Source organism: Ovis aries, chromosome X (assembly GCF_016772045.2).
Source record: "Ovis aries strain OAR_USU_Benz2616 breed Rambouillet chromosome X, ARS-UI_Ramb_v3.0, whole genome shotgun sequence".
NCBI lineage: Eukaryota > Metazoa > Chordata > Mammalia > Artiodactyla > Bovidae > Ovis > Ovis aries.
In genome coordinates this window covers 64185899-64211676 of record NC_056080.1, presented here as the reverse complement: position 1 = coordinate 64211676, position 25778 = coordinate 64185899, and the positions used below count along the sequence as shown (strand labels likewise).

General features: G+C 40.4%; 1 protein-coding gene and 1 pseudogene across 3 annotated transcripts in view; one reads left to right on the top strand and one right to left on the bottom strand.

The window, feature by feature from the left end:
• OGT (O-linked N-acetylglucosamine (GlcNAc) transferase) overlaps positions 1 to 12577 on the bottom strand; it is a 42792-nt gene extending 30215 nt beyond the window's left edge. The window contains exons 1-3 of one of the 3 annotated variants that reach the window (XM_060408195.1): positions 12444 to 12577; positions 6607 to 6757; positions 5494 to 5737 (exon numbers count right to left, since the gene is read on the bottom strand). In XM_060408195.1, coding sequence (XP_060264178.1) covers positions 5494 to 5737; positions 6607 to 6757; positions 12444 to 12480 — 432 coding nt within the window. In that variant the 5' untranslated portion in view covers positions 12481 to 12577. Of the gene's footprint in view, positions 1 to 5493; positions 5738 to 6606; positions 6788 to 10122; positions 10356 to 12443 lie in introns of those variants that run through there. The other 2 variants (XM_004022178.5, XM_004022177.5) reach the window with 2 other exon arrangements.
• A 436-nt stretch (positions 12578 to 13013) lies between these two features.
• Positions 13014 to 15314, top strand: LOC101123534 (suppressor of cytokine signaling 6-like; annotated as a pseudogene).
• Positions 15315 to 25778: the final 10464 nt, after the last annotated feature.

Below are 25778 nucleotides of genomic sequence, written 5' to 3'. Positions count from 1 at the left end.
CTGTTTGTGGTCTGCTGCCCATCTGAGCCACTACAGCCTTCTGAATCCTGGCAAAACCATTACATCTGAGAAGTATGCTCAGCAAATCGATGAGATGTACTGAAAACTGCGATGCCTGCAGCCAGCACTGGTGAACAAAAAGGCCCCAATTCTTCTCCACAACCACGCCCAACCACACATCGCACAACCAATGCTTCAAAAGTTGAACGAACTGGGCCACGAACTTTTGCCTCATCTGCTATATTGACCTGACCTCTCACCAACTGACTACCACTTCAAGCATCTTGACAACTTTTTTCAGGAAAAATGCTTTCATGACCAGCAAAATGCAGAAAATGCTTTCCAAAAGTTCATTGAAGCCCAAAGCACGGATTTTTATGCTACAGGAATAAACATATTTCTCAGTTAGCAAAAATGTGTTGATTATAATTGTTCTTATTTTGATTAACAAAAATGTGTTTGAGCCTAGTTATGATTTAAAATCCATGGTCTGAAACCACAATTACTTGTTCACCAACCTAACAAGTCATTAGCCAAAAAAAAAAAAAAAATTAATGCAAGAAATGTGCATTAAAATGATGTATATAACATAACCATATTTATTTAGAATGTATTCCAATATCAAGCAGCAAATTTCAACAATGGAAAAACCACACTTTTGCACCAACTTAATATCTTTTATGCAAACCTTTATTCAACAATATGCCTGAAACTGTGGGGAAATAATAGAATCCTTATCTTCAAAGGGCCTACAATCTATGTGGAAAGACAAATACATACATATTTTTTCCCATGTAAAACATTGCTTTTTTAAAATTTTATTTATTTTTGGCCATGCTGGGTCTTCATTGCAGCATGGGTTTTTCTCTAGTTGTGAAGAACGGGCTACTCTCTAGTTGCGGTGCATGCGCTTCTCATTGCAGTGACTTCTCTTGTGCAGCACAGGCTCTAAGGTGCGCGGGCTTCAGTAGTTGCCTCACGTGGGCCCAGCAGTTGCAGCTGCCAGGCTCTAGAGCACAGGCTCAATAGGTGTGGTGCATGGGCTTTAGTTGCTCCTCAGCATGTGGGATCTTCCCAAATCAGGGATTGAACTTGTGTCTCCTGCATTGGCAGGCAGACTCTTACCACTGAGCCACCAGGGAAGCTCCGAGTTTTACTTTTATTTCCCCAAGACAGCCTAGCCTTCACTCTACTTGGATAAATTTTACAAGCTACTTTTCTGCTGCTTCTAGTTTTAAACTTTTAACAGTATTTCTGATTACAGGGAATGCTGCAAAAATAGTCTAGTTCAACAAAGAGTTAGGATCACAAAATAATTTTTATCTATTCTACAGTGTTTCAGAATTACCAACTGATTTTTAAACACAAACTAGATACAGATGTTAATGATGGTTAATCTGGTAAGTTTCTTATAGCAAACTTTTGTTCATGCAACACTAAACCCATACATATTAACCAGCCACATAACTGTAAAGAATTTTAGAGAAGTAAATGAACTCAAAGGAGACACTAAAAGCTGGGCCTTAAAGGATGAGTAGGGTTTTAACAGACAAAAGAGGGCATTGTAGACAAGGGAAAATAGTATGAATAAAGGTAAGATGGAAATGAGTAAGAATTTCCTGTACAACAACCCTTCCTAAGATAGCATCTATTTCCCACCTATCCTCCTAGAGCCTCCCACCCCCGACACCCAACATAGATGGGAAATAAAATCGGGTTGATAAAAGCCTACTGCTGCTGCTAAGTCACTTCAGTCATGTCCGACTCTGTGCGACCCCATAGATGGCAGCCCACCAGGCTCCCCCGTCCCTGGGATTCTCCAGGCAAGAACACTGGAGTGAGTTGCCATTTCCTTCTCCAGTGCATGAAAGTGAAAAGTGAAAGTGAAGTCTCTCAGTCGTGTCCGACTCTGTGTGACCCCATGGACTGTAGCCTACCAGGCTCCTCCACCCATGGGATTTTCCAAGCAAGAGTACTGGAGTGGGGTGCCATTGCCTTCTCTGGATAAAAGCCTACAGTAGTTCTCAATTGCCTCTCAAATTAAATTCAAACTCCTCAGCCTCTCTATTCTTTCTAAATCTTCCAACTGACTCTCCTCTACTACGCTTACTTCTCGTCACTACTTGACTCACCACTTCAGACAAGGAAGTCTACTTGCTATTTACCTTCCTACAGAATGCTTAGGTTATAAGCATCCACTCGAGAAAACCTCATGATTAATACTCTAATAATCATCATCTGAGGAGCTTACAACTTTTTTCCTTTATGGGTCAGGTCCTGCTCATGCTATAATCCACAACCCCCTCCAACACATCTCCCCAGTTCCTAACAAAGTATTGTACATACAATAAGTACTCAAATATTTAAATGTGACATATGCACAGCAAACTTTAAAAAAAAAGCAAAGCAGAGAGGGATAGAAATACAATCAACCCTCCGCATCTTTGTGTGAGGAAGCCATGGACATGAAGAGCCAACTATACTACACCGCTTTATTTAAGTGGTAAGGTATATACTAAGGGCTTGAGCACCCACAGATTCTGGAACCAATCCCCCATGGATACCAACGGATGACTGTATAAGTTTTTCTACAGTTGAGCTGTATGAGTGAGGCTTGCAACAGTAACAAATAACAAAAGACAGTAACACTTGATGGTCAGGATGCCAGCAGATCTCAGTGCTATGCTTCCACAATCAAAACAGAAGTACAACCTATAGAATCAGAAACAGGGCTCCTTATAGCAACTCAGGGTTACAGCCATTTTACAAAGAACATTTTAAACATAATTCATAAAAGGGATTGTCAAGTATGAGCAACTCTAGTGAGTCATCATGTGAAGATTACCAGCTGCAATAGTACATTCAAATACGATGGACTAAAATTTTAGTGAAATTATTAAATCACCCAACATTATGGAAGCCAATTCAGAATGTAAAAATATGAAAAGTAATTTCTATAACCAAGTCAGAGAATAACTTCCAAATTGACATACCATTAACCTAAAGCGACAAACGAAAAAGAGAAAACATGTTGCCAAGACTACCGCCATAACATTTTACTTTTTCACTACAGCAAAACCAGAATAACCTGAGTTTAACTATTTCTCACAGAAGGCCAACTACAACTCTGATTCAGGCCAGCAATGCACTGCGACAGAAGCACAATTAAGGACAGACTTAAGTTTCTCTGTCAGTCCTGAATTGACAAAGACATTTGACAGTAAGCTTCAATCTAGTTAGGAGCTTCCCAGGTGGCACAGTGGTAAAGAATCTGCGGGCCAATGCAGAAGACACAGGAGATGCGAGGTCGATCCCTAGGTTGGGAAGATCCCAGGGAGGACATGGTAACCCACTCCAGTATTCTTGCCTGGAAAATTCCATGGGCAGAGGAGCCTGAGTGGCCTCCAGGCTGTTCATAGTATCACAGAGTCAGACACAACTGAGCACGCACAGAGTGCACTGGGAAGCTCTTAAATCTAGTTAAGACAAGATACCCTGAAATGAATTAAAGCATGATCACTATGATATATTTAGGTGAAATCAAGGCAGTAGGCACAATCTCTTTCTCATTCTCACTGGTAAAGACAGAGAAATAAAGCAGCACCTTTCACTAGTAGAAACAAAAGCAGGGAACGCAGAGCTGTTCAATACCTTCAAGGGTAATCCCATGACTTATTTTCATATTATCTTACTTCTTTGGTAGGGCACAATGATAAGCTTTCTGTTAACAGGTTAGATACTGAAATGCATGGTTTTGTCTCCCACTTTAGTTTTTCTTTCTCATCATACTCCTGCAGTTTGGTATACTGTCAGCAGCAATGACTGCTCTGCCACACATGTGGAAACCTGAGCAAAGGGGAGCAGAGTTCAAGATGTTTGGGCCCACGGCTAGGTAAGAGGACACAAATGAATGTCTATGCAATCAACAAGTGAAGGATGGGACCAACTAATTAATAAAGGGAAAGAACTTACTATCACAGTTAGATGCACAAGTGAGCCCTAAACCTTGGCAAGAACAAGGTCCAAGCCCCAGCAGCAGCACATACAGGGGTACCTAAAACTTTCTGTAACTAGCTAGATAGTACTGCAATAAAAATTACAAGAAGTCCTTTAAATTTACATATATACCCACTGAGTATCTCCAAAAGGATACCTAAGAAATTAGTATCAGCTACCTCCAAGGATACACTGTATCCATACAAAAAACAATAAATAAAGTTTAAAATTTTACACTCAAAATTAACTCAAAAAAAAACAACTGTTAATAGATGTCCTGATAAAAAGTGATTTCAGATCTTTGCATAAACTAAATTCAGCTTCAGTCTCCTACCTGTAAAATAAGGATTAAGGGATAGCAGAATGGTTTTCACACTGTGCTCAAGGGCTATCTTGAGGAATGAGTGCCCTCTGAGCACCTCTTCCCCTTTTTATCTTGTCTTTCTTCCTCTCTTCAATGTTTGCTTTCAAGATATTCAGACTCAGGTTTCAATATCCACTTCATCATCTATTTGCTCCCAAGTTACATAACCCCTCCATTACTTTTAAGTGATAAAACTGGAATACCATCTACTTTGAAAGATCATTGTGAGCATTAAGAAAGACCAATGTCTGACTGGCACAGTGTCTGAGCATACAGTAGACTTTAAATAAATGGTAGCCATAACAGTTAACTATTAACTACTTCCTGGGTTGCTGCAAAGCTAAAAGTTGATGACATAGCTTAGAAACATATCCCTAAATTTTTTTCTGGAACCTATAATCTCTCTATCACTTTCCTCTTAAATTTATGTCTACCTTATTTCCTTAACTACATCAAAAGTTCTAAGGGCAAGTCTTACTTTTTCTGTGTACCTTTCAGAGACCCTAACACACTGAACGTGTCCGCCAACTGGGCCTCACTTGCTTCCCAGAAAACATCTGCAATTTAGATAAAAAAAAATTTTAAGGACTAATCAAAAGCCTTGTGTGCATACTATTACCTCTATTTTACCACTTCTAATTATGTTGAAAGAAGAGAGAATAGGATATTGAGGAAAAAAATTTGCAGCCTAGTTTTCATGTTATGGATCCATATATTGACATCTCATTTTAACTAGTCTATATTACAGATTAAGGCCCTGCTACCACTATTCCTTGAAAATCAATTACCTGCTGTGAATACATTATAGCAGAAATTATCCAAATTTAATCAAAAGAGCCCAAAGAAACAATATCATGTGTTCTGTACTTTTACAGGCATTCTAAAAATAGATGTAAGACTCTCTTGCAATAAGGTAATTTTTATGCTAATAACTTGCTAGATAAAATGAATTTTTTAAAGATGACAACACAGGTCTGGGTCAAAGCAATTTCATCATTTTAAGTAACTAAACATTTCCAAACTCTTGACTTTATTCCATGCAAAAAAACCTATTTTAGTGTCTAAGGTATCAAACTATGCTTCTTTCTAGGCTTTTGTGAAAGGAAAATAATAACCATTAAAATTATACTTACAGGATTGTACTGAAGAGCAGAGACGTAAGCTTGTACTGCCCCTTCCATGTCGCCTGCTGCTACCAAAGCAGCTGCCAGGTTAATATAACCATCGATGAAATCTGGTTTGAGACGCAATGCATGCCGGTAATGCTCAATTGCTTCCTGCAACTGCCCTCTTTCCTTGTACACATTCCCCAAATTTGAATAGGCTTCTGCCAGAAGGGGGTTCTGTTTAATTGCCAGAGTACTAAAGTGGGCAGATCTGGAAAAGGGGAAAAGTGTTGATGCATGGGTATGCATGTTACAGAAAGAAGGCATGGCCCTTATGCAACAGTTTTTGAAGATCCTGTGTAATGATCATTATATAATAATATATTATCTTTTAACTAGCTCATAGAAGGAAAAAGTGTGGAAATCAAAGTTTTTCAGACGTGGAGGCATTTGGAGTTCAAATCAGAACACTTTTTTCTTAAGAGAGAAAATTCTTAACTAGTCTCATTACCAAACTGCCTCATTGTAAACAATGATCAATAAGATCAAGAATGAAAACGCTATGTGCATGAGTCTCATTTTCCATCTACTGATAAAATTCAATGATGCACATCTTTAAATGTCTAAATAAGCCAGTGACAATTTATTAAAAGGCCAAGAACACAAATTCTTCCCTTTTGATTAATTCAACTGATTAGCTAAAAGTAGTACATCATAATGATTTAATGATGGCATTTGCAGCTTGAACTACATATGCACCTCCTACCGCAACATATACACTATTATCTCTGAACACTTCTGTCCCTCAAGGTGACACATCTTACAAAGGTGAGACTGGATGCTCAGATGTAGACCAAGAATAATTTATTACCTGAAAAAGAGTTCTAAAAAAGCAGCCGACGTAGGTGGAAAAATCTAGAAAAGGTTCCTAGTTATACCAATAATACAACCACCACCACAAAAGAAGGGAAGAAAACTGGCAGCTGGGCCTATCACAAGTGGGCAAGAGAGCAGATGTGCGTTGGTGGCTCCAGGTGAAACCCAGAACTGGAAAAATTTCAAGTTCAGATATTTAAGTAACATTTTTCAAGCTCAGCACTCAGAGGCAGCAATCACCAGCATCACCCCCACATCTCCTACCTGTCCAGCCTTCGACACTGGAAGTGTATAGATGAAAGTAATAAAAGCACACCAGTATTGTCTGGCTCTTGTCTCCAGAGCTGCATGCAGTGTCTCTCAGCTGCCTCAAAATCTCCTGCCTGATATTCACGATGTGCCAACTCAGCTAACCCTTGGAAGGAAAGCATACGTTTCGTTGGTTCTGGAGAATCATCAAAACATTTGAGGGAAGGAGGGGGGAAAACAAAAAGTTAGAAATGCAAACAAAAAAATGTAAAAATATGGTATATTAAACTTAAAGATGAAAACGCTTGAAACTATGTAAAGCACTAGAATGTTCTGCACATTATCGATACCCCCAAGTTAACATCAGGTGCAGAATTGGCATTTTTAGAATTCCCCGCCTACACAGAAATATTTACTTGCAAATGAGATATTTTATGACCAAAAATACTTGGTATTTTAAAATACAAATCAGATGTAGCATCTAAAGATTCACTACTAAACACTCCTTATACTTCAGTTAATATAGAGAAACGAAATATAAAACATGTGATTTGCGAGGTCACATAGATGTAATAATGTCAGAATAACCTACTGGGAAACTTAATACTTTGTCCCATGTTTTAGGTTGGATTGGGGGGGGGGTACTGGTAACAATCTACCTCTTAACCTGGGTGGGGACACCAGATGTGTGGTTAACTCTTCAAATTATATTCATGCTTTTTTATTATTTCACAACTTAATTTTTAAATTATTTTAAGGGTGACACTAGAAACAGGCATAAGGGGAAAAAACTAAAAGTCAAGGTGCTATTTTTAAAACAGCTGATAAACAAGATGAATTCATCTGTCAAGAGCCAAAATATTTAAAGGGGTCAAACATTTTAAATCAAAATCCAAGATTATATTATATTGCTCCTGTAACCATTCCAAACTCACACTGAGACCAAATTAGCTAAATCCCACCCACGATGGTTTAACACTAGCATTTTCTAAAGAGCTCTGATACTGACTAAAAGGACTAAAACACTGCAAACAACCCTGTATAAACCTACAACTGCAATGAATTTTTTAAAGAATGGAGAAATGCTAAAATATAAAACCATTCAATAAAGTGCAACTAAATTAATAATAAATGAATGTACTTTGCTGTGTGTAACTTTGTTCAGATACAAAAAGATAAAGAATATACAGCTAAAGCCCAGAGATGGAAAACAACAACAAGCTGCCTAAGTCTCAAGTGTAAATACTTTAACAATGATACATTACTTGGGAATTTGACCACAGTACTTCCAGGAGACAGAGTAAGAAACTTTCTACAAATTAAATACTTAAATTCTACCAAGCTCCAAGTGAGAAGCTAATATTGAGCCTAGACCCTCAATCATTAGACCTGGCAAATGAACTGTATACTCAGGAAAGTAAAGTAAATTTCCTAACAAGGCACAGCTAGCTGACCACTAACGTTAAGAGCAGAGAGACCTGCATCCACATTTGTGGACGGTTATACCTCTTATGGGCTTCCCTTGTGGCTCAGCTGGTAAAGAATCTGCCTGCAATGTGGGGAACCTGGGTTCGATCCCTGGGTTGAGAAGATCCCCTGGAGAAGGGAAAGGCTACCCACTCCAGTATTCCGGCCTGGAGAATTCCAGACTGCTATTGTTTCCCAGCTCACTCTGCTTCTGTTCAATTCGGTCCCATTTATTTTGGGGCTTCCCTGATGGCTCAGATGGTAAAGCGTCTGCCTGCAATGAGGGAGACCCGGGTTCGATTCCCGGGTCGGGAAGATCCCCTGGAGAAGGAAATGGCAATCCACTCCAGCACTCTTGCCTGGAAAATCCCATGGACGGAGGAGCCTGATAGGCTACAGTCCATGGGGTCGCAAAGAGTCGGACACGACTGAGCGACTTCACTATTCACTCTATCTATTTTAAACAAGTCTCTAGAACTCCCTTCCTTGCTCCTTATTTTTAACCCATACTTTATCAACTTTTCAAAAGCCGCCTATCTGCTATTTTAACACTAGAAATGACAACTTTCTCAAATAAAATAACAGGCAGAAAAGGGCAAGCAGGGGCTTCATTGGTAGTCTAGCGGTTAAGACTATGCGCTCCCAATGCAGGGGGCACAGGTTCCATGCCTGGTCCGGGGAACTAAGATCCCGCAAGCCGCATGGTGCGGCCAAAAAAGAAAGAAAAGGGCAAGCTAGAACAAGAGAATCTAGGACAGACTCTTAAATCTTTAAAAAAAAATCCCTGAGCGAGAGGGGAACACTACCAATCTCACTACCTACAGTCAAATATAAGATACAATTGAAGATTCATCTCTTAGTGCACAATGTCCAAGAACAATAAAACCCTTGACATCTCAACTGAGAAACCAACAAAAAAATAACCTCGTGGGAAACCTTAGAACCGCAGCCCAATCCCCCCTCCCTCCCGCCCCAAACAGCCTCAATACGGAAAGGCAGCTGAAGGACACCCCTATAATTTGGAGTTTTCTTATTTTTAGTACTAAATGCTCTCAGACTAATTGTCTAAAAGGGCAACCGCCTTGCACTTGTGCAGCTACACTCCAGTTGCTTTACAAACTCTTCAAGCAGGGATGAAAACTCAAAAAAATATACCCCCTATGAATAAAGAAATACCGGGCTAAAGAATGGGGATGGAAGACCCAGAGACAGACGGCGGCGGAGGAATACAAGGACAAAGTAACACAAAGCGAGAATTGGGCGGGCAGGATGGTCAACGCCGAAGCCCCCGCACTAGAGTGGTTTCTCCCCGAGGGTAGGAAACGGACCGCAGGGCTGGCAACCACGCGAAGGAAAGGGTGTGGCTCCCCGCGGGAGCGGAGGGAGGACAGGGTGGGAAATCCAGGCTGGGGGCAGCGAGTGGAATTGGGAGATGGCAAAAGAAACCCCTGGAAATTTCCAATCGAAACCGGGGCCGCTCAACCCAAGGCACAGCACACAGGCGCTGCCAGGCGCGGTGCTGCTCAAAATCCCCTGCTGGAGAGGTTACTCGGAGCGCACCCAGGAGCTTGCGCTCGTCCTTGGGGTGATGCAAAGTGAGGATACGATTACATTGGAACGGCACCTCCGCCCTAGATTGACAGAGGACCACCAAATCGGGCTAAAGGGAGCGGGGTGGAGGGGGAAGAGAAGGGGGCGGTGAGCTGAACTGGGGAGAAAACGACTGCGAAGGAGAATGAAAGGCAGCGAGAAGGGCAGGGATTCCAATGCAGTCCATTCTGAGACAGTCTAAGCGCGCAGGTGTAGAAGGGTCCCGAGAGAGCAGAAGGCTAGAAAATGTATAGGATTACAAAGCAAGAAAGGAAGCAAAAAGCAAGCAAGCGAGAGAAAATGTTTTAGGAACGGACGACAGCAGAAAACCCAGATCAGATGCCGCTAGACGCCGAAAAGCTTAGCGATGCCACTGATGCAATGGGGATGGCCAGAGGGGAGGGAGTGATGAGAGGCAGAGGACGGCGCGAGACCCCAAGGGGGCGTCTGCCAAAGTAGAACAGACACCGGTACCTGTGCTGTCGGCCACGTTGCCCACGGAAGACGCCATCTGGAGCTTCTAGAGCGAGTGCAAGAAGGGGGTGATTGAATCCTGCAGCCGCCACTACTGGCAATAATGTTTCTAGAGGTAGGAGCACGAGGGCAGCAGCCGTACCAGTGCTTTGGCAGGCTTAAGCAGCAGCAACAGTTACAGCTTTCGAACCCTAGAACTCTGGTTGGCCATCTACCTCTCACGGTCTTGAAATGGCGGCGACGGCTCCTCGGCCGAAACAACACGGACCGGAACTACTTTCTGTTACAATCAAGTACCAGCGCGGAAGTAGCGCGGTAACCAGTGCTACCAACAAAATGACTATAATCAAAGTCAATCGCTCCTATGTAACCTTCCGCGCAGGGCCCATTGCGACAAACACGATTATGTCTAGAGCGCATGCGAGCAGCCGTGTCAGCCCGACTGGCTGTTAGGGCACTGTCTGGGACAGGAGCCACCAAGTTTTTTTTACTAGCGAAGCGGATGGTTTAAAAGAAACTATACACTTGAATGACACTTTTGCCAGTGGTATAGTCTGCTGCTGCTGCTGCTGCTGCTGCTGCTGCTGCTAAGTCGCTTCAGTCGTGTCCGACTCCGTGCGACCCCATAGACGGCAGCCCACCACGCTCCCCCGTCCCTGGGATTCTCCAGGCAAGAACACTGGAGTGGGTTGCCATTTCCTTCTCCAATGCACGAAAATGAAAAGTGAACGTGAAGTTGCTCAGTCGTGTCCGACTCCCAGCGAACCCGTGGACTGCATCCCACCAGGCTCCTCCGTCCATGGGATTTTCCAGGCAAGAGTACTGGAGTGGGTTGCCATTGCCTTCTCCATGGTATAGTCTACTACTTAGCAAAGAGCATAGATTTTAATAGGAATGCCAAAGGCGTATACAGGTTTCATCAACTTCATTCGTATAGTTGAAAGATGATGAATCAATTCTGAGCAAGTAAATCTAAATGGTTATATTTTCAAAGTCTAGAATTCAAAAGAGAGAGTTCCAATTTGAACACGTGTTAGTTCTGATTCCAGCCATTGGTTTAAGCACTTTGATTAAAAGGATTGAGTTTCTCAGGGCCAAATGAACCCAAGCATCTCAGATTTTGGCCATATAGCCCAAAAGTTCCAAATCCTCTTGGTTTCACGATAATTTTGCCCACAGTATTACGGCAAATGCTTCACAACTCAGGGACATGCTGACAGTTTGCACTGCAAAGGCAGCAGCCATAAAACTGTTAAAGATTCATATTCTTCAAAATCCATGACCCTTCCGAGTTGACTTCATTTCCACCACATTGCTTTGTGAATTGTTACAATCAGTGATACCATTTAACTCAAGGCAGCTCAACAATGATAAATTGATTCATTTGCCATCTACCTAAACCACACATCTAGAGACTAAACTGCTGCGCTTCCTTGAACAAATCAGTTCTTTATGATCCTCCTGCAGTTTCAAGTCCACTGTTCAGACGTTTTGTCACATTTAGTATTAATTTATATTGCATCTCTTGTTCCAGAAAGGATTAAAGTAGCTTGCCACATTAGCAAGAAATTACAAACCAATGAAGGCAAGAAGCTGGGGCTCTCAGAGCCTTTTTATTTCCCCAAAAATAGTCCTTGATCTAAGACAACAAGTCCGTGAGTTTATTCAAAATGTTTCTACTACCTAGTCATCTGACCACTTATTTTTTTAAAAAAACTTAGGTCCTCAAATTTTGCTTTAATTTATCTGAGACAGTTCACATACTGTTAATTATGGATATGAGTGCAGAAGAAACTTGTAATATTGATAATTTCTTCTATTACATCCATAATTAAAAGTCAGGTGCAGTGAAAAAGTTCACTGCACAAACTTTCCTGGAAATTGGGCACCAGCTTCTTCTCTTAATTTAACTGGTAAAACCTTCCCCCCACCCCACTCCCCCCGGTGCCCCACCCCTCACTACAAGTGTTTGATCTGTGGTGAATAAAATCAGCTTTTCAACTTTTATAACAGACTTCTCAAATTCCACTGGCAGATGTTTAGGCCTTCCTGAGTAGAGGGTGCTTAGCTAATTAAGTAAAATTCTTCTTCAATGCCAGGTTATGTTGCCAGCTGGGCCAGCTATTTGGCCCATCCATACTTGTGTCTAAGTTTCCTTCTCCTGAGAGAGGAATCAAGGGATGCTGCTGGGAAAAGCTGGGTGGTGGGGCTCACTGTGAATCAATAAGGAAACACCCCCCCACACCCTGTTGGAATCTCAAGAACCCCCTCCAGGTGCTTTCCAGGAGTAGCACCTGGAGGGTTTAGTTTGAAGGACTTACCAGATAAAACCATCTTCTTTGGCCAATCAAGTAACATTTACTAGAGTCTGTGCAAGGCACTGTGGGAGATGCAAAAATCAACGGGAAGATCTTTGCCCTCAAGGAAATTGAAGCCCAGGTAGTTAGACTCAGAAAGCCACTAGAGCATAAAAAAGAAGAGCATTATAAAGGTGATAAAATACATCAGTGTCTGTAAATATCTGAGAAGGGAACAGTCACTTCAGGCTGGAGAAGGGTGACAAAGAAGGCGTGACCTAGGTGTTGAAGGGGGTGCTTTTGTGTGTTCTCTTTCACACCGATTTCTGTTTAATGTTTTGTTTTGTTTTCTCCCTTTTATGGGTAGCAATTCAAAATTCAGAATCATCTAAAACAAACCAGATGCTTCTTCCACTGCAACCCCAAACTTTGCCACCTTAATAACACTGCTAATGGTGTATTAGTTTTCTGTTACTGTCTCACAAATTACCACCAACTTAGCGGCTTGAAACAAATACATATTTTGCAGCAGTTGCACCTGCGCTCGGTGAGGGAGCCTGAGACACGCTCTGGCCGCTGCCACCAAATGGTTCAATGAAGCTGGAAGAATACACAGATGTAGCACCGCAGGCTCATCAGATGTTTGCGGATACTGTTCCAGAGAGAGATCGACCTCCACCCCACCCCCCCCGGATTAGCTAACCAGTCATAAACAAAGAAAATTTGTTTAAAAACCTCCCGGAAATCGTTGAACCCGAATAAAAGGATGAAACTGATTTCATGGTAGCACAGCAACCATCACTAGCCAGTGAGTTTGGAAAACATGATTCCTTATTTGGTAGCTGCTATGGTAAAGACATGGCCAGCTGGGATATCAACAGGGAAGATGAAAAAGAACAAAATAGATCAAAGAGTGAAAGCCTAATGGGTACCTTAAAAAGGTGGCTTTCTGCAGAACAAAAGCAGAAAAGCAAGAGGATTGCACCCTCTGGGAGCTCTGCCAGATGAGGATGCAGTGTCCTCTCCTCAGCACCAGTCGTTTTTAAAGATGTGACTTCTGAAAGATCATTACTATAGTCATACCCCTTAGCCTCTTGACCAGCAAACTCTTGAGGAGGCCTGTATCAAAATGGAGGAAGTAAGATTCAAAGTCTTGGTTCATTCTTCCAATCCAGATCCAACACAGAATGATGTCTGAAAATATTTTCAGTCTTCAGATTGAAACTGTGTGCTGAGAACAAAATAATTGAAGAGTTTAGAATCTCAGAATGGAGATTTGCATCTTCCCTCAATGAACCTGTAGTTATTGGACTTATGCCTCAAGGCTGCCCTTGGGACTTCCCTCCTGGTACAGGGGCTAGGAATTTGCCTGCCAGTGCAGGGGATACAGGTTTGATCCCTGATCTGGGAAGATGTCACATGCCTCCGAGCAACTGAGCAGATGCACTTAGAGCCCTGTGGTCCTCAGCTAGAGAACCCGGGGCACAACAATGGAGGGTGGTCCGTGAAGGAAAGGCTCAAAATCCCCTCCGGGTCCTCCCCACCAGTCCATGCAAAACAAAGAACTCTCTCACTGGGAGAAAAAAAATGGACGTTCAGGTTGACTACACCCAGCTCCCAGCCCGTCCCAGCCTCTGGCAGATCTCCAAATGCCTTGCCCCAGCCGTTTAAGAGAGAACTATTCTGAACAACCTTGGAGAAGAACAGGCCCCCTTAAGACAGTAGATTTCCACATATATGCCTATATATACTTACTCTTTTCTTGGGTTAGTGCAGCAGCTCACTAATCTGACTACTGCCCCTTCTCACCTCATTAAAGGTGATCTGTTCCTGTAAAGTGCCCGTCTTGTTCTTTCTCCGAACCTCGCTTTCACTGACTCCCTTACCCTACAGTCCCTTACTTGCCACGACTAGAGAAAGCCCTCTTGGCAGCAATGAAAACCCAGCACAACCAAAAATAAATAAATTATTTAAAAAAATACTGCGTTTGATATTTTGTGCCTAGAAATGAGGTAATGTATGCTTTGGAAGGATAGCCTAGCTATTGTCTGGATAGTTCTCCCATGTAAGTTTCTGCAGTTCCTTCTCAATCCAGAGAGAACTCTTTCTCCCAAAATGAAAATCCAGAAGACAAGGACCTAGTCGTTGCCCTAGAAAACTTTGTGGATCCGTCTATGTATAGCTTGTTCATTGACACCACAGGTGTCACGTTGCAAAGCCCAAGAGTGAGTCATGAGGATGTCCCTCCACACTCACCACTACAGAATAATCAAATCCAAATGAACATCGCTGGACTTACCAGCACAGATGTCCATGTGTTTGAAAGTATGTGTGCTATCATATGAATTTTGATCCTGACTCTGCTCCTGTGGTTGCAAGAGTTATGACTCAATGGAAAGTAGTGGTCTTATGATTGTGACAAGCTTTACAGAGGAGTTGAAAAAACTTGCGAAATAAGGATAGTGCTGGGGACCAATCACATGCTGGGAGAAGGAAGGAAATCTAGCAAAAATGCCAGATGGTTCTTTTCTTGCTCCAGCTAGTTCTGATGACTGTTATCTTTTAAGCTCCAGCTATCACTCCCATAGTAAAACACTTTACACTAGAATTGAGCGCTCAAATGTTAGGTTTTGCTTTTATGAACAACCAGATATGGATGGACAATTTGCTGATCTAATTAAGCATTCAGCCAGAAACTGGGAAAATAGAGCTTTTTGTTATTCAAGGTCTCCGTTACCTGGATATGCAGTTTACCCTGTCAGACTGACCAATCAAGTATCAAGATTCCTGCAGGTGCATTCTTTGCCACACCTGTGCTGTTTTGTTATATGTCAGCATATCAGAATAGATTTATTTAACAAACTGCTTTTGCCAAACAAAATGAAGAATTATTGAAAGATTAGGAGAACCTTCCATCTTGCACTTCAGGTTCCAGAAATGAGACTGGACTATAGTTTATAAACTTACATTACTATCAAAATCTTTCACTGCCATAACTGTTCAAAATTAAAGTGAAAAGAAAAGCCAATTTGTTTAGGGGTGAGGAAGTATTGCCAACATGTCTTGAGATCATTTTTGGTTCTTTAAAAAGAACCAAAAGGTTTGAGAAGTGTGAGTTGTCTTTTATCATATGCAAAATAATGACAATGTAAATTATCAGATTCTCCTTAATCTATGCCCCCCCAAGTCCTTTGCTGCTATCCATTGTGATTTTTATGCATTGAGAACACATTTCACCTGTATGCAACCTGAAGTTAAGCTGAAAGAAATTTTTAGAATAAAAATTGTGGTCTATTTAAGTGGCCTGTTTTCAAAAGATAATGTTGAAGAAACATGCCCATGTGATAAAATGCAGAATTTACATTACACTAAAAAAGATCTTTAATCTTATACTGTAGAAAGATTTAGAATTATGAATTGACATAGATTGGGTAATAAAATGAAGATCTGCAATTTATCTTTTATGACAATTTTTTTCTAAATTGTTTTTAAGGTTGTGCTAATCTTTTGGTTGTGAAAAGTTCAGTTTTTCTGTTGCCTTCATTTTCATCCAGTGATTTCTATATTTTATAAAAATGGCCTTGCATTTAAAAATCTTGAAGAAATGTAGCCTGCCAATATAGAAATTGTTGCCTTTTCTGTCTTTATAAACACTGATACAAATTGACATAACATATAAAGACCTATGGAACTAGAACTATTATTAAATAAATATTACATGAATTTAGATTCCTATGGTAGCAAGTTTTTACATCTGTGCTTTCCTATGGTGAACGCTTTATCTCAGTTTCTTCAGTTTAGTCAACATTTTCTTGGTAGAACTTGATTGTACCACTAATTTGCATAAATGGATTGGAGGATTCTCTTGCAATATTAAAGTTTACATTAGGTTTGGAATTGACTTAGATAAAAAGAAAACATTGTTTTGCAGTTGGATTTATATTTCTCCTTAATGTAGTCACTAGTAAAATGTGCTAGATTTGACCTCTGCCCCCACCAAAGACTGTAGTGGAAAAAAGTGTGGAAATTCTGAAGCATTGTGTAAGAAAAATATTAAACCATATGAGATATATGGAAGTCTTATTGCCTATCATATGTACTGCCATTTTTGAAAGTTTTTTACTTGTTTATTTTAAATTTAGCCAAGTCTTGAGTAATTTGAAATCATTAAACATTTTACCTCTGATTCAGGAGTCATGGGGGTGATTATCCCTAATATTTTTTTATTTTGAAATGCAGAGTGTTTATTCATTGCACAATGCTGTAACATAGTGTTTTGATATTGCCCTGTCTAGAAAATGTTTCCATTTGCACAAGAAAAATGTTTCTATCTAAGATGACACATGTAATTCAAGATGTTTCTTCCTTTGTCACTAAGTTTTCCCTAGCCTCATTTAACCACAAGAGTAAAAGTCTTTTTTTTTTTTAAGGGTCAAAGTCTTAAGTCAAATTTATTTGCTTTGTCATTCAAACATATCTGTATCCCTATTTTTTTTCTCTATTTGTTCTTTAAGGTCAGAATTGAGATATTACCAAGAAAAGGCACAAAGCCATAATATCATGGCACTATTTCTTTTGACTTGAGAGGAAAATACTGAGTTTTGGCAGATGCTGATTATACCTTGTTGTGGAAACTCCTCTCCCATTTTCTGATGTTTCCACCTAATAAGAAGATGGAGGCTATTATAATAATACCATTTGTGTTCACTATAAGCTATTCATATTAAGAATTATTGCACAGTTGTAAGCTTGTTATCAAATTAATGTAATACATTTAAACTATTCTTTTGCAAAGTTATTTATTTTTAAACAATTTAAAATGTATCTGCTGCTGCTGCTGCTGCTAAGTCGCTTCAGTCGTGGCCGACTCTGTGCGACCCCATAGACGGCAGCCCACCAGACTCCCCGTCCCTGGGATTCTCCAGGCAAGAATGAGTTAAAAATCTTGTGCATCTATATTAGATGGCACGTGTTGTCAGAGAGCCAGTGTATATTAATAATAACTGTTGAAATGACTTTTCCATGTTCTAGAAGCATTTACATGTACTTTGTGTGAAACCATGGTGCACAGAAGTCTTTGGACTTCCCTGAAACACATTTTTATTTCACTTTACTATTTTTTTATTGAGGTATAGTTGATGTACAATATTATATAGGGTTTTAGGTGTACAATATAGTGACAATTTTTAAAGGTTTATATTCCATTTGTAGTTATTATAAAATATTGACTGTATTCCCTGTGCTATACAATATATCCTTGTAGCTTATTTATCTTATGCATAGTAGTTTGTACATTTTAATTCCCTACCTCTTGCCTCTCCCCTCCCCTTTCCCTATTAGTAAACACTAGTTTGTTCTCTCTATATCTGTGAGTCTATTTCTGTTTCATTATGTTCATTTATTTGTTTTATTTTTAAGACCCCACATGTAATTGATATCATGCAGTATTTGTCTATCTATCTCTGACCTACTTCACTAAGCATAATAGCCTCCAGGTCCATCCATGTTGTAGCAAATGGCAAAATTTCATTCTTTATAGCTGAGAAGTATTCCATTTTGTATTCATATACCATATCTTCTTTATCCATTCATCTGTTCATGGACACTTAGGTTGCTTCCATACCTTGGCTATTGTAAACAGTGCTCCTGTGAACATTGGGATACATGTCCCTTTTCAAATAGTGTTTTCATTGTCTTTAGATATGTACCCAGGATTGGAATTGCTGGATCATATAGCAGTTCTATTTTTAGTTTTTTGAGAACCCTCCATACTGTTTTCCACAATGGCTTCATCAATTTACATTCCCCCAACAGTGTATGAGGGTTTCTTTTTCTCCATATCCTTGCCAACATTTATTTGTGTTCTTTTTGATGACAGCCACTATGACAGGTGTGAGGTGATATCTCATTGTAGTTTTAATCTGCATTTCCCTGATGATTAACAATGTTGAGCATCTTTTCATGTGCCTGTCCATATGTCTTCTTTGGAAAAATGTCTGTCCAGGTCATCTGCCCATTTTTTAAATGGATTATGTGTTTAAATGTTAACTTTTTTAAAATTTTGTGTTATTTTAGAGGGAAAATGTCAATACTGTTCTATTCAGAAAGACCATTTTTAATGTGTCTTTGTGAAGCTGGATGATAAAATACTTTAAAGAAATATGCCCTGTTATAATGCAATCTGAAATTATTAGGTTCTAACAGTACATAAATTAAAATAAAAAATTTTTGCCAAAAAATAAATGTATAAAAAGAAAAGTTTATTGCAGTATTTTACACTTTTGTATTAATACATAGAGAGCCATTAGACATAGGTAGTACAACAGAATGTAAAATGTTAATTTTACATGATACTCAAAGAGTCTAGTTAAAAATGGAAGGGAAGGAATTTCATGGTGGTCCAATTTTAGTATATGTGCTGCTGAAGTGAGCACTCCCTGGTGGTCCAGTGGTCTGCACTCTCACTGCCAAAGGCCCAGATTCAATCCCTGGTAAGGGAACTAAGATCCTGCAAGCTACGTGACCAAAACAAGTTTAAAAAAATATGTATATATATATATATATATATATATGTGTGTGTGTGTGTGTGTGTGTGTGTGTGTGTATGTATGTATGTATGTATATAATTTCTGGGCCAGTATTATTGAAACTGGATAAAAAGATAAAAGTTACTAAAATCTTAAATAGATTATGTGCAATGTCTCTGCTAGAGGTAAAAGTCTAAACATTTTGTTTAAAATGCCTTCAGAGGGCTTCCCTGGGAATCCACCTGCCAATGCAGGGGACAAGGGTTCAATCCCTGGTCCAGGAAGATTCCACATGCAGTGGAGTAACTAAGCCTCTGCACCGCAATTACTGAGCCCTCACTCTAGAGCACGCATGGGGCCGCTACTGAAGCCTGCAGAGGCTGGAGCCTGTGCTCTGCAACAAGAGAAGCCACCACAATGAGAAGTCTGTGCACTGCAACTAGAGAAAGACAGCACAAAAGCAACGAAGACCTAAGGCAGCCAAAAATAATAAATAAATTAATTAAAACAATAATTTCCTCTATAAAATGGCTTCAGAGGGACTTCCCTGGTGGTCTAGTAGTTAAGAATCTGCCTTGCAATGCAGGGGACATGGGTTTGATTACTGGTTGGGGAAGTAAGATCCCCCACACCACAGAGCAACTGAGCCCGAGTACTCAGGGGCCTGAGCGTGCCATAGCTAGAGAATTGGGGTTCTATTCCACGTGAGGCAGCAAAGATCCTGTATGCTGCAACTAAGATCCAATGCAGCCAAATAAATAAATATAAAAATATATAAAAAAATAAATGCCTTCAGAAATTGCAGTTTTAATTATTGTACATTTCATGTTGTGAGAGATATTGCTTTATGAATGACTCAATAATAGGTCTTTATATATATATGTATACAGTAATGCGGAGAAGGCAATGGCACCCCACTCCAGTACTCTTGCCTGGAAAATCCCATGGGCGGAGGAGCCTGGTAGGCTGCAGTCCATGGGGTCGCGAAGAGTCGGACACGACTGAGCGACTTCACTTTGACTTTTCACTTTCCTGCATTGGAGAAGGAAATGGCAACCCACTCCAGTGTTCTTGCCTGGAGAATCCCAGGGACGGGGGAGCCTGGTGGGCTGCCATCTATGGGGTCGCACAGAGTCGGACATGACTGAAGCGACTTAGCAGCAGGATATTGTAATTGCTTTTCATCAACATTTTTTTCTTTTTTAGTTGCACTGCTCCACTTGTGGGATCTCAGTTCTCTGACCACAGATTGAACCCAGGCTACGGCAGTGAAACCTCAGACTCCTAACCATTAGGCCACCAGGGGACTCTGTGAATTCTTTTTTTTTAATTGAAATGTAGTTGATTTACAGTCTTGTGTTAGTTTCAGGTGTACAGCAAAGTGATTCAGTTATACATACATATATTTTTTTCAGGTTTTTTTCCATTGTAAGTTATTATAAGATATTGAATATAGTTTCCTGTGCTATACAGTAGGTCCTTGGTCTTCAAATGTGAAGTCTTTGAAAAATGAAATCATTACTATCAGCAATAGACAGTTCTGTTGAATACTCCAATAAAGAACAATTGCCAGTTCCATTAATAACTTTGCATTTCTAGAATAAAGTGTTGATATGCTAGTAATCACAAATTTCATTTCTTTTAGTACTTTTTTAATCTGGTAAAGAAAGTTGTTTTTATAATCACTCTTTATTAATCAATTATGACATGACAAAATGTTTAGCTGCTGTTTCTGAAAAGTGTTACAAACTCTACATCTAGAGATGATGAAAAATCCTTATGGAATTTGTAATAAGTACACATGTTGGGTTAGAAATTTTATAATCATGGTGTGTCATGAGATTAATACTTGCAAACCAGACTGCTGTAGTTTATACTTTTTCTCTGTTTCAAATCAGGCGTGTAAAACCATTTGTATTTAGAACCTCACTTATCATCCCAAGTCCACGGACTGCAATATGTGGTTTGGTTTGTAAATAAATAATAGCAATTTCTTGCACACTTTTGGAAATAAACTGTACACGAATTTATGTATCTACTTCTATATACAGTGTATAAATAAAATTTTCATTTAAAAACATATACCAAACACACACACATTTATTTTTTCAGTTTCCATGGATCAGAAATCCAGGCACAGGGACTTACCTGGTGGTCCAGTGGCTAAGACTCCGTGCTCCCAATGTAGGAGGCCTGGGTTTGATTCCTGGTCAGGGAAATAGATCCCACACGTCACAACTAAGACCTGGTGCATCCAAATAAATAATTTTTTTTTTTTAAAGAGAAGGAAAGAAAGAAATCCAGGCACAGGTTAACTGGGTCTTCTGCTTAGGGTCTCATCAGCTGAAATGAAGATGTCAGGCTGTAGGCTCATCTGAGACTTCAGATATTCTTCCAAACTTATGTGGTTGTGGCAGAATTTTAGTTCCTCATGGTCATAGGACCACAGTTCCCACATCTTTAATAGTAGTCATCTTGGAAGCTACTCTCAGCTGGTAGAGGTAACCCAAAAAGTCAGCAATGGAGAATCTCCCTCAGGTCAAATTCCTCTTGCACTTTGAATCTCACCAGAAAGAGCCCCATCTCTCCCACTTTTTAAAAACTGTGATAAAAAATAACTTAAAATGTACCATCTTAACCATTTTAAGTATACAGTTCAGTAGTGCTAAGTATATTCACACTGCTGTGCAACAGATCTCTATAACTTTTAAACTTTGCAAAACTGAAACTCTAGATTCATTAAACAACTCCCCATTTCCCCCTTCCCCAGCCCCTGGAATTTACTTTCTGTTTCTATTAATTTGACTACATTAATGTGAGTGAAATCATACAGTATTTGTCTTCTGTGACTAAAGAGAGACCAGCTGGTTAGGTCAGCTCACTTAGGATAATCTAGGTGTTTGTTGTTTTTTTTTTTTTTAAGTTAGATGATTCTGAATTACATCTGCATAATCCCTTCACAGCAGCACCTAGATTAGTTTTTGAGCAAAGATCTGGGAGAAGGTGTAATACACACCAGGAGGGCAGGAATCCTGGGGACCACATTAGAATCCTACCTGCAACAAATGGCAGAGTAACCCTGGAAAAGGAGGCAAAGTGCTAACTAGAGGCTGTCAGTTTCACATACTGAGTTCAACTCTCATATACCATACTAGCCCTTTGGATTTGCCACATGTGAGCTCCAGGCAATAGAGCACAAAAAGAGGGAAACAGCCCAACCCCATATTCTAGCCTCAGATTAACTGAAGGATTTGGTAGCGGGTGGGGAAAGCAAAGACAAGTAAATTCATTGAGACCAAAATCTTTGATAAGTGCATACCCTGTCCTATACAATGGACAAAATGGAGATATTACTGATAATATCAAAGCTTCTATGATGAAGAGCTGAACCATAAAATACATAAACTGAAAGGATAAACCTAGCAGGCTTCATACTGCATATGCTGAAAATAGGTGAAAGGGTGTAGAGCTGCAAAAACACAATTGTGATATCAAAATAGCTCTGAAATTCATCTTCCACCTCCTCTGTCAGTGCCACTTCCCTGGTACTGGCCCAGGCAATTGCCAGAGCCCTCTAACTGGTTTCTCTCTTTCAAATTTTTATTTGAATATAGTTGATTCACAATACTGTGTTAGTTTCTACTGTAGAGCAAAGTGAAACAGTTATATGTATACATATATCCCTTCTTTTTCAGATTCTTTTCCCATATAGAAGTGACATGGCACATGGGTCTTCCCTGATGGCTTAGATGGTTAAGAATCTGCCTGCAATGTAGGAGACATGGGTTTGATCCCTGGGTCGGAAAAATTCCCTGGAGAAGGAAATGGGAACCCACTCCAGTATTCTTGCCCAGGAAATCAGCAAAGTGAAACAGCTATATGTACACATATATCCCTTCTTTTTCCGATTCTTTTCCCATATAGGCAATTATAATGAGTAGAGTTCCCTGTGCCATACAGTAGGTCTATTATTAGTCATCTATTTTATAAATAGCACACTACTATATCTAACTGGTTTCTAACCCTACCTGACTCTAGTTTTCCACACTTCACCTTAGAAAATCTAAAACACAAATCAGAATGATGTCAATGCTCTGCTTAAGACCTCTCAGTGGCTGTGCCTCCAATGTCAGCTCCACTTGCTAATCCAGCCTCATCTGCTGCCACATCTCTGTGCTCACACTCATATTGGTTTCAGTTCCCTGAAAAGATCAGGCTGTTTCACACTTCCAGCCATGCCTTTTCTTAATCTGCTCTATCTAGACTGGTCATCCTCTCCATGTCAGTCTGCTGAGAAAATTCTTAGGTATCCTTCACTCCTCCCTTCTTAAATAAGGAGACTGGTGCCTCCCCCATGCCCTCCTAATTCCTGGTACTCATACTGGGAAATCTCATTGTCCATGGAGATGACACAACCAGCAACCTCTGGGTCCCTTGGCCCTCTCAGTTACCTTCCCCATTCCACTTAAGCCACCTGCACCCAAAGCACCACATCTTGAACTTTACTGTGGCCCAGAATTGCTCACCTCTAACATTGAACCCTTCACTTTTCCATTCTGAGACAATCTCTTCTCCACCTGATCCCTCAGGAGTAAGGGTCTCACAGGACACTTGTTCTTTTACCTCATATACCTCTTTTACCCCTTTAGTCCTTTGCACCCTCCATTTTTTCTCCCAATCTCCCAGCCCCTCCTGGCCTCGTTTCCTTCTCTTCCCAACCTTTCTTAACGTCATGCTTGATCACCTGAACTACTCTCTCACCAGCAGCCTCAGTTCCCTTTTCCTGTCTGCCAAACCAGCCCCACAAACTTCTCTCTGTGTCAGTTCCACCAACCACCCTTCTCTCCTCCACCTAGTTATTAAATTCATTGTCTAATCTCTTCTACAGACAAACCTACATTCACAACCATCCTTGTCTCCATCCCACCTTCCTGTTCAAGATCCACTCACCCACTTGGGCCCTATATGCCATCTTTTTCAACCACCTTTAGCAATTTGCCCCATCAATTATCCCTTCTGTCTCTGATTTCAATCTGTAGTACCTTTTCCTATCCTTAAACCTGCTTGGGTCTCTCCTGTTAAAAAAAAAAGTTTCCTGACTTGAAATCTTCATGAGGTGCCAATTACTCTCTTTACCTTCTCAGGTTAAGCCTCTCCAAATAGTAGTAGCCTATGGTTGCTGCCTCTACTTTCTCAAATTCATTCATGCCTCAAACTACTGAAAAATGTTTCTATTGAATTTTCTTTTGGAAGAGTCACCAGTGACTTCCAAACTGCCAGAGCTTTTCAGTCTTGATGTTATCAAACCTCTCTATGCCTTTGACACTGCATATAATTGCCTCCCCCTTGAAACGTTCTTGTTCTTAGGTTTCCATCACATGGAATTCATTCAGTTGCCTGGTTATTGTGTACTTCTCTGGGCATTCCTTTTTTTTTTTTTTTTTTTTTTGCCACACTGTGCATAGCATATGGGATCTTAGTTCCCCAACCGGGGATCGAAACCATGCCTGCTACAGTGGAAGCATGAAGTCTTAACCACTGGACCACCAGCGAAGTCCCTCTTTCTTTTTTAAAATTTATTTTTATTTATTAATTGAAGTATAGTTGATTTACCATATCGTGTTAGTTTCAAGTATACGGCACGATTCAGTTATAAATATATGTGTGTGTGTGTGTGTGTATATATATATATACATATATTCCTTTTCAGATTATTTTCCTGTCTAGATTATCACAAAATACTGAGTATCGTTCCCTGTGCTATACAGTAGATCCTTGTTGGTTTTGTAGGCAATATTATTTTCAGGCATTTTCTTTTATTTACTTTTTATTGAAGTATAGTTGATTTACAATGTTGTGACAATTCCAAGTGTCACATCGTTTTGCCTTTTCATACTGTTGTGGGGTTCTTGAGGCAAGAATACTGAAGTGGTTTGCCATTCCCTTCTCCAGTGGATCACGTTTTGTCAGAACTGTCCACCATGACCTGTCCATCTTGGGTGGCCCTACACAGCATGGCTCATAGTCTCATTGAGGATAATGAGGTTGTTATCCTGCCAACAAAGGTCCACATAGTCAAAGCTATGGTTTTTCCAGTTGTCATGTATGGATGTGAGAATTGGACCATAAAGAAAGCTGAAAAGTGAAAGTGAAGCTCAGTTGTGTCCAACTCTTTGCAACCCCACAGACTATACAGTCCATGGAATTCTCCAGGCTAGAATACTGGAGTGGGTAGTCTTTCCCTTCTCCAGGGACCCTTCCAAACCCAGGGATTGAACCCAGGTCTCCTGCATTGCAGGCAGATTCTTTACCAGCTGAGCCACCAGGGAAGCCCAAGAATACTTGAGTGGGTAGCCTATCCCTTCTCCAGGCGGATCTTCCTGACCCAGGAATGAAACCAGAGTCTCCTGAATTGCAGGCACATTCTTTACCAACTGAGCTACGACGGAAGAAAGCTGAGCACTGAAGAATTGATGCTTTTGAACTGTGGTGTTGGAGAAGACTCTTGAGAGCCCGTTGGACTGCAAGGAGATCCAACCAGTCAATCCTAAGGGAAATCAGTCCTGAATATTCATTGCAAGGACTGATGCTGAAGCTGAAGCTCCAATACTTTGGCCACCTGATGCAAAGAACTGACTCATTGGAAAACCCTGATGCTGGGAAAGATTGAAGGCAGGAGAAGGGGATGACAGAGTGTGAGATGGTTGGATGGCCTCACCGACTCAATGGACATGAGTTTGAGCAAGCTCCGGGAGTTAGTGATGGACAGCGAAGCCTGGCGTGCTGTAGTCCATGGGTTCGCAAAGTTGGACATGACTGAGCAGCTAAACTG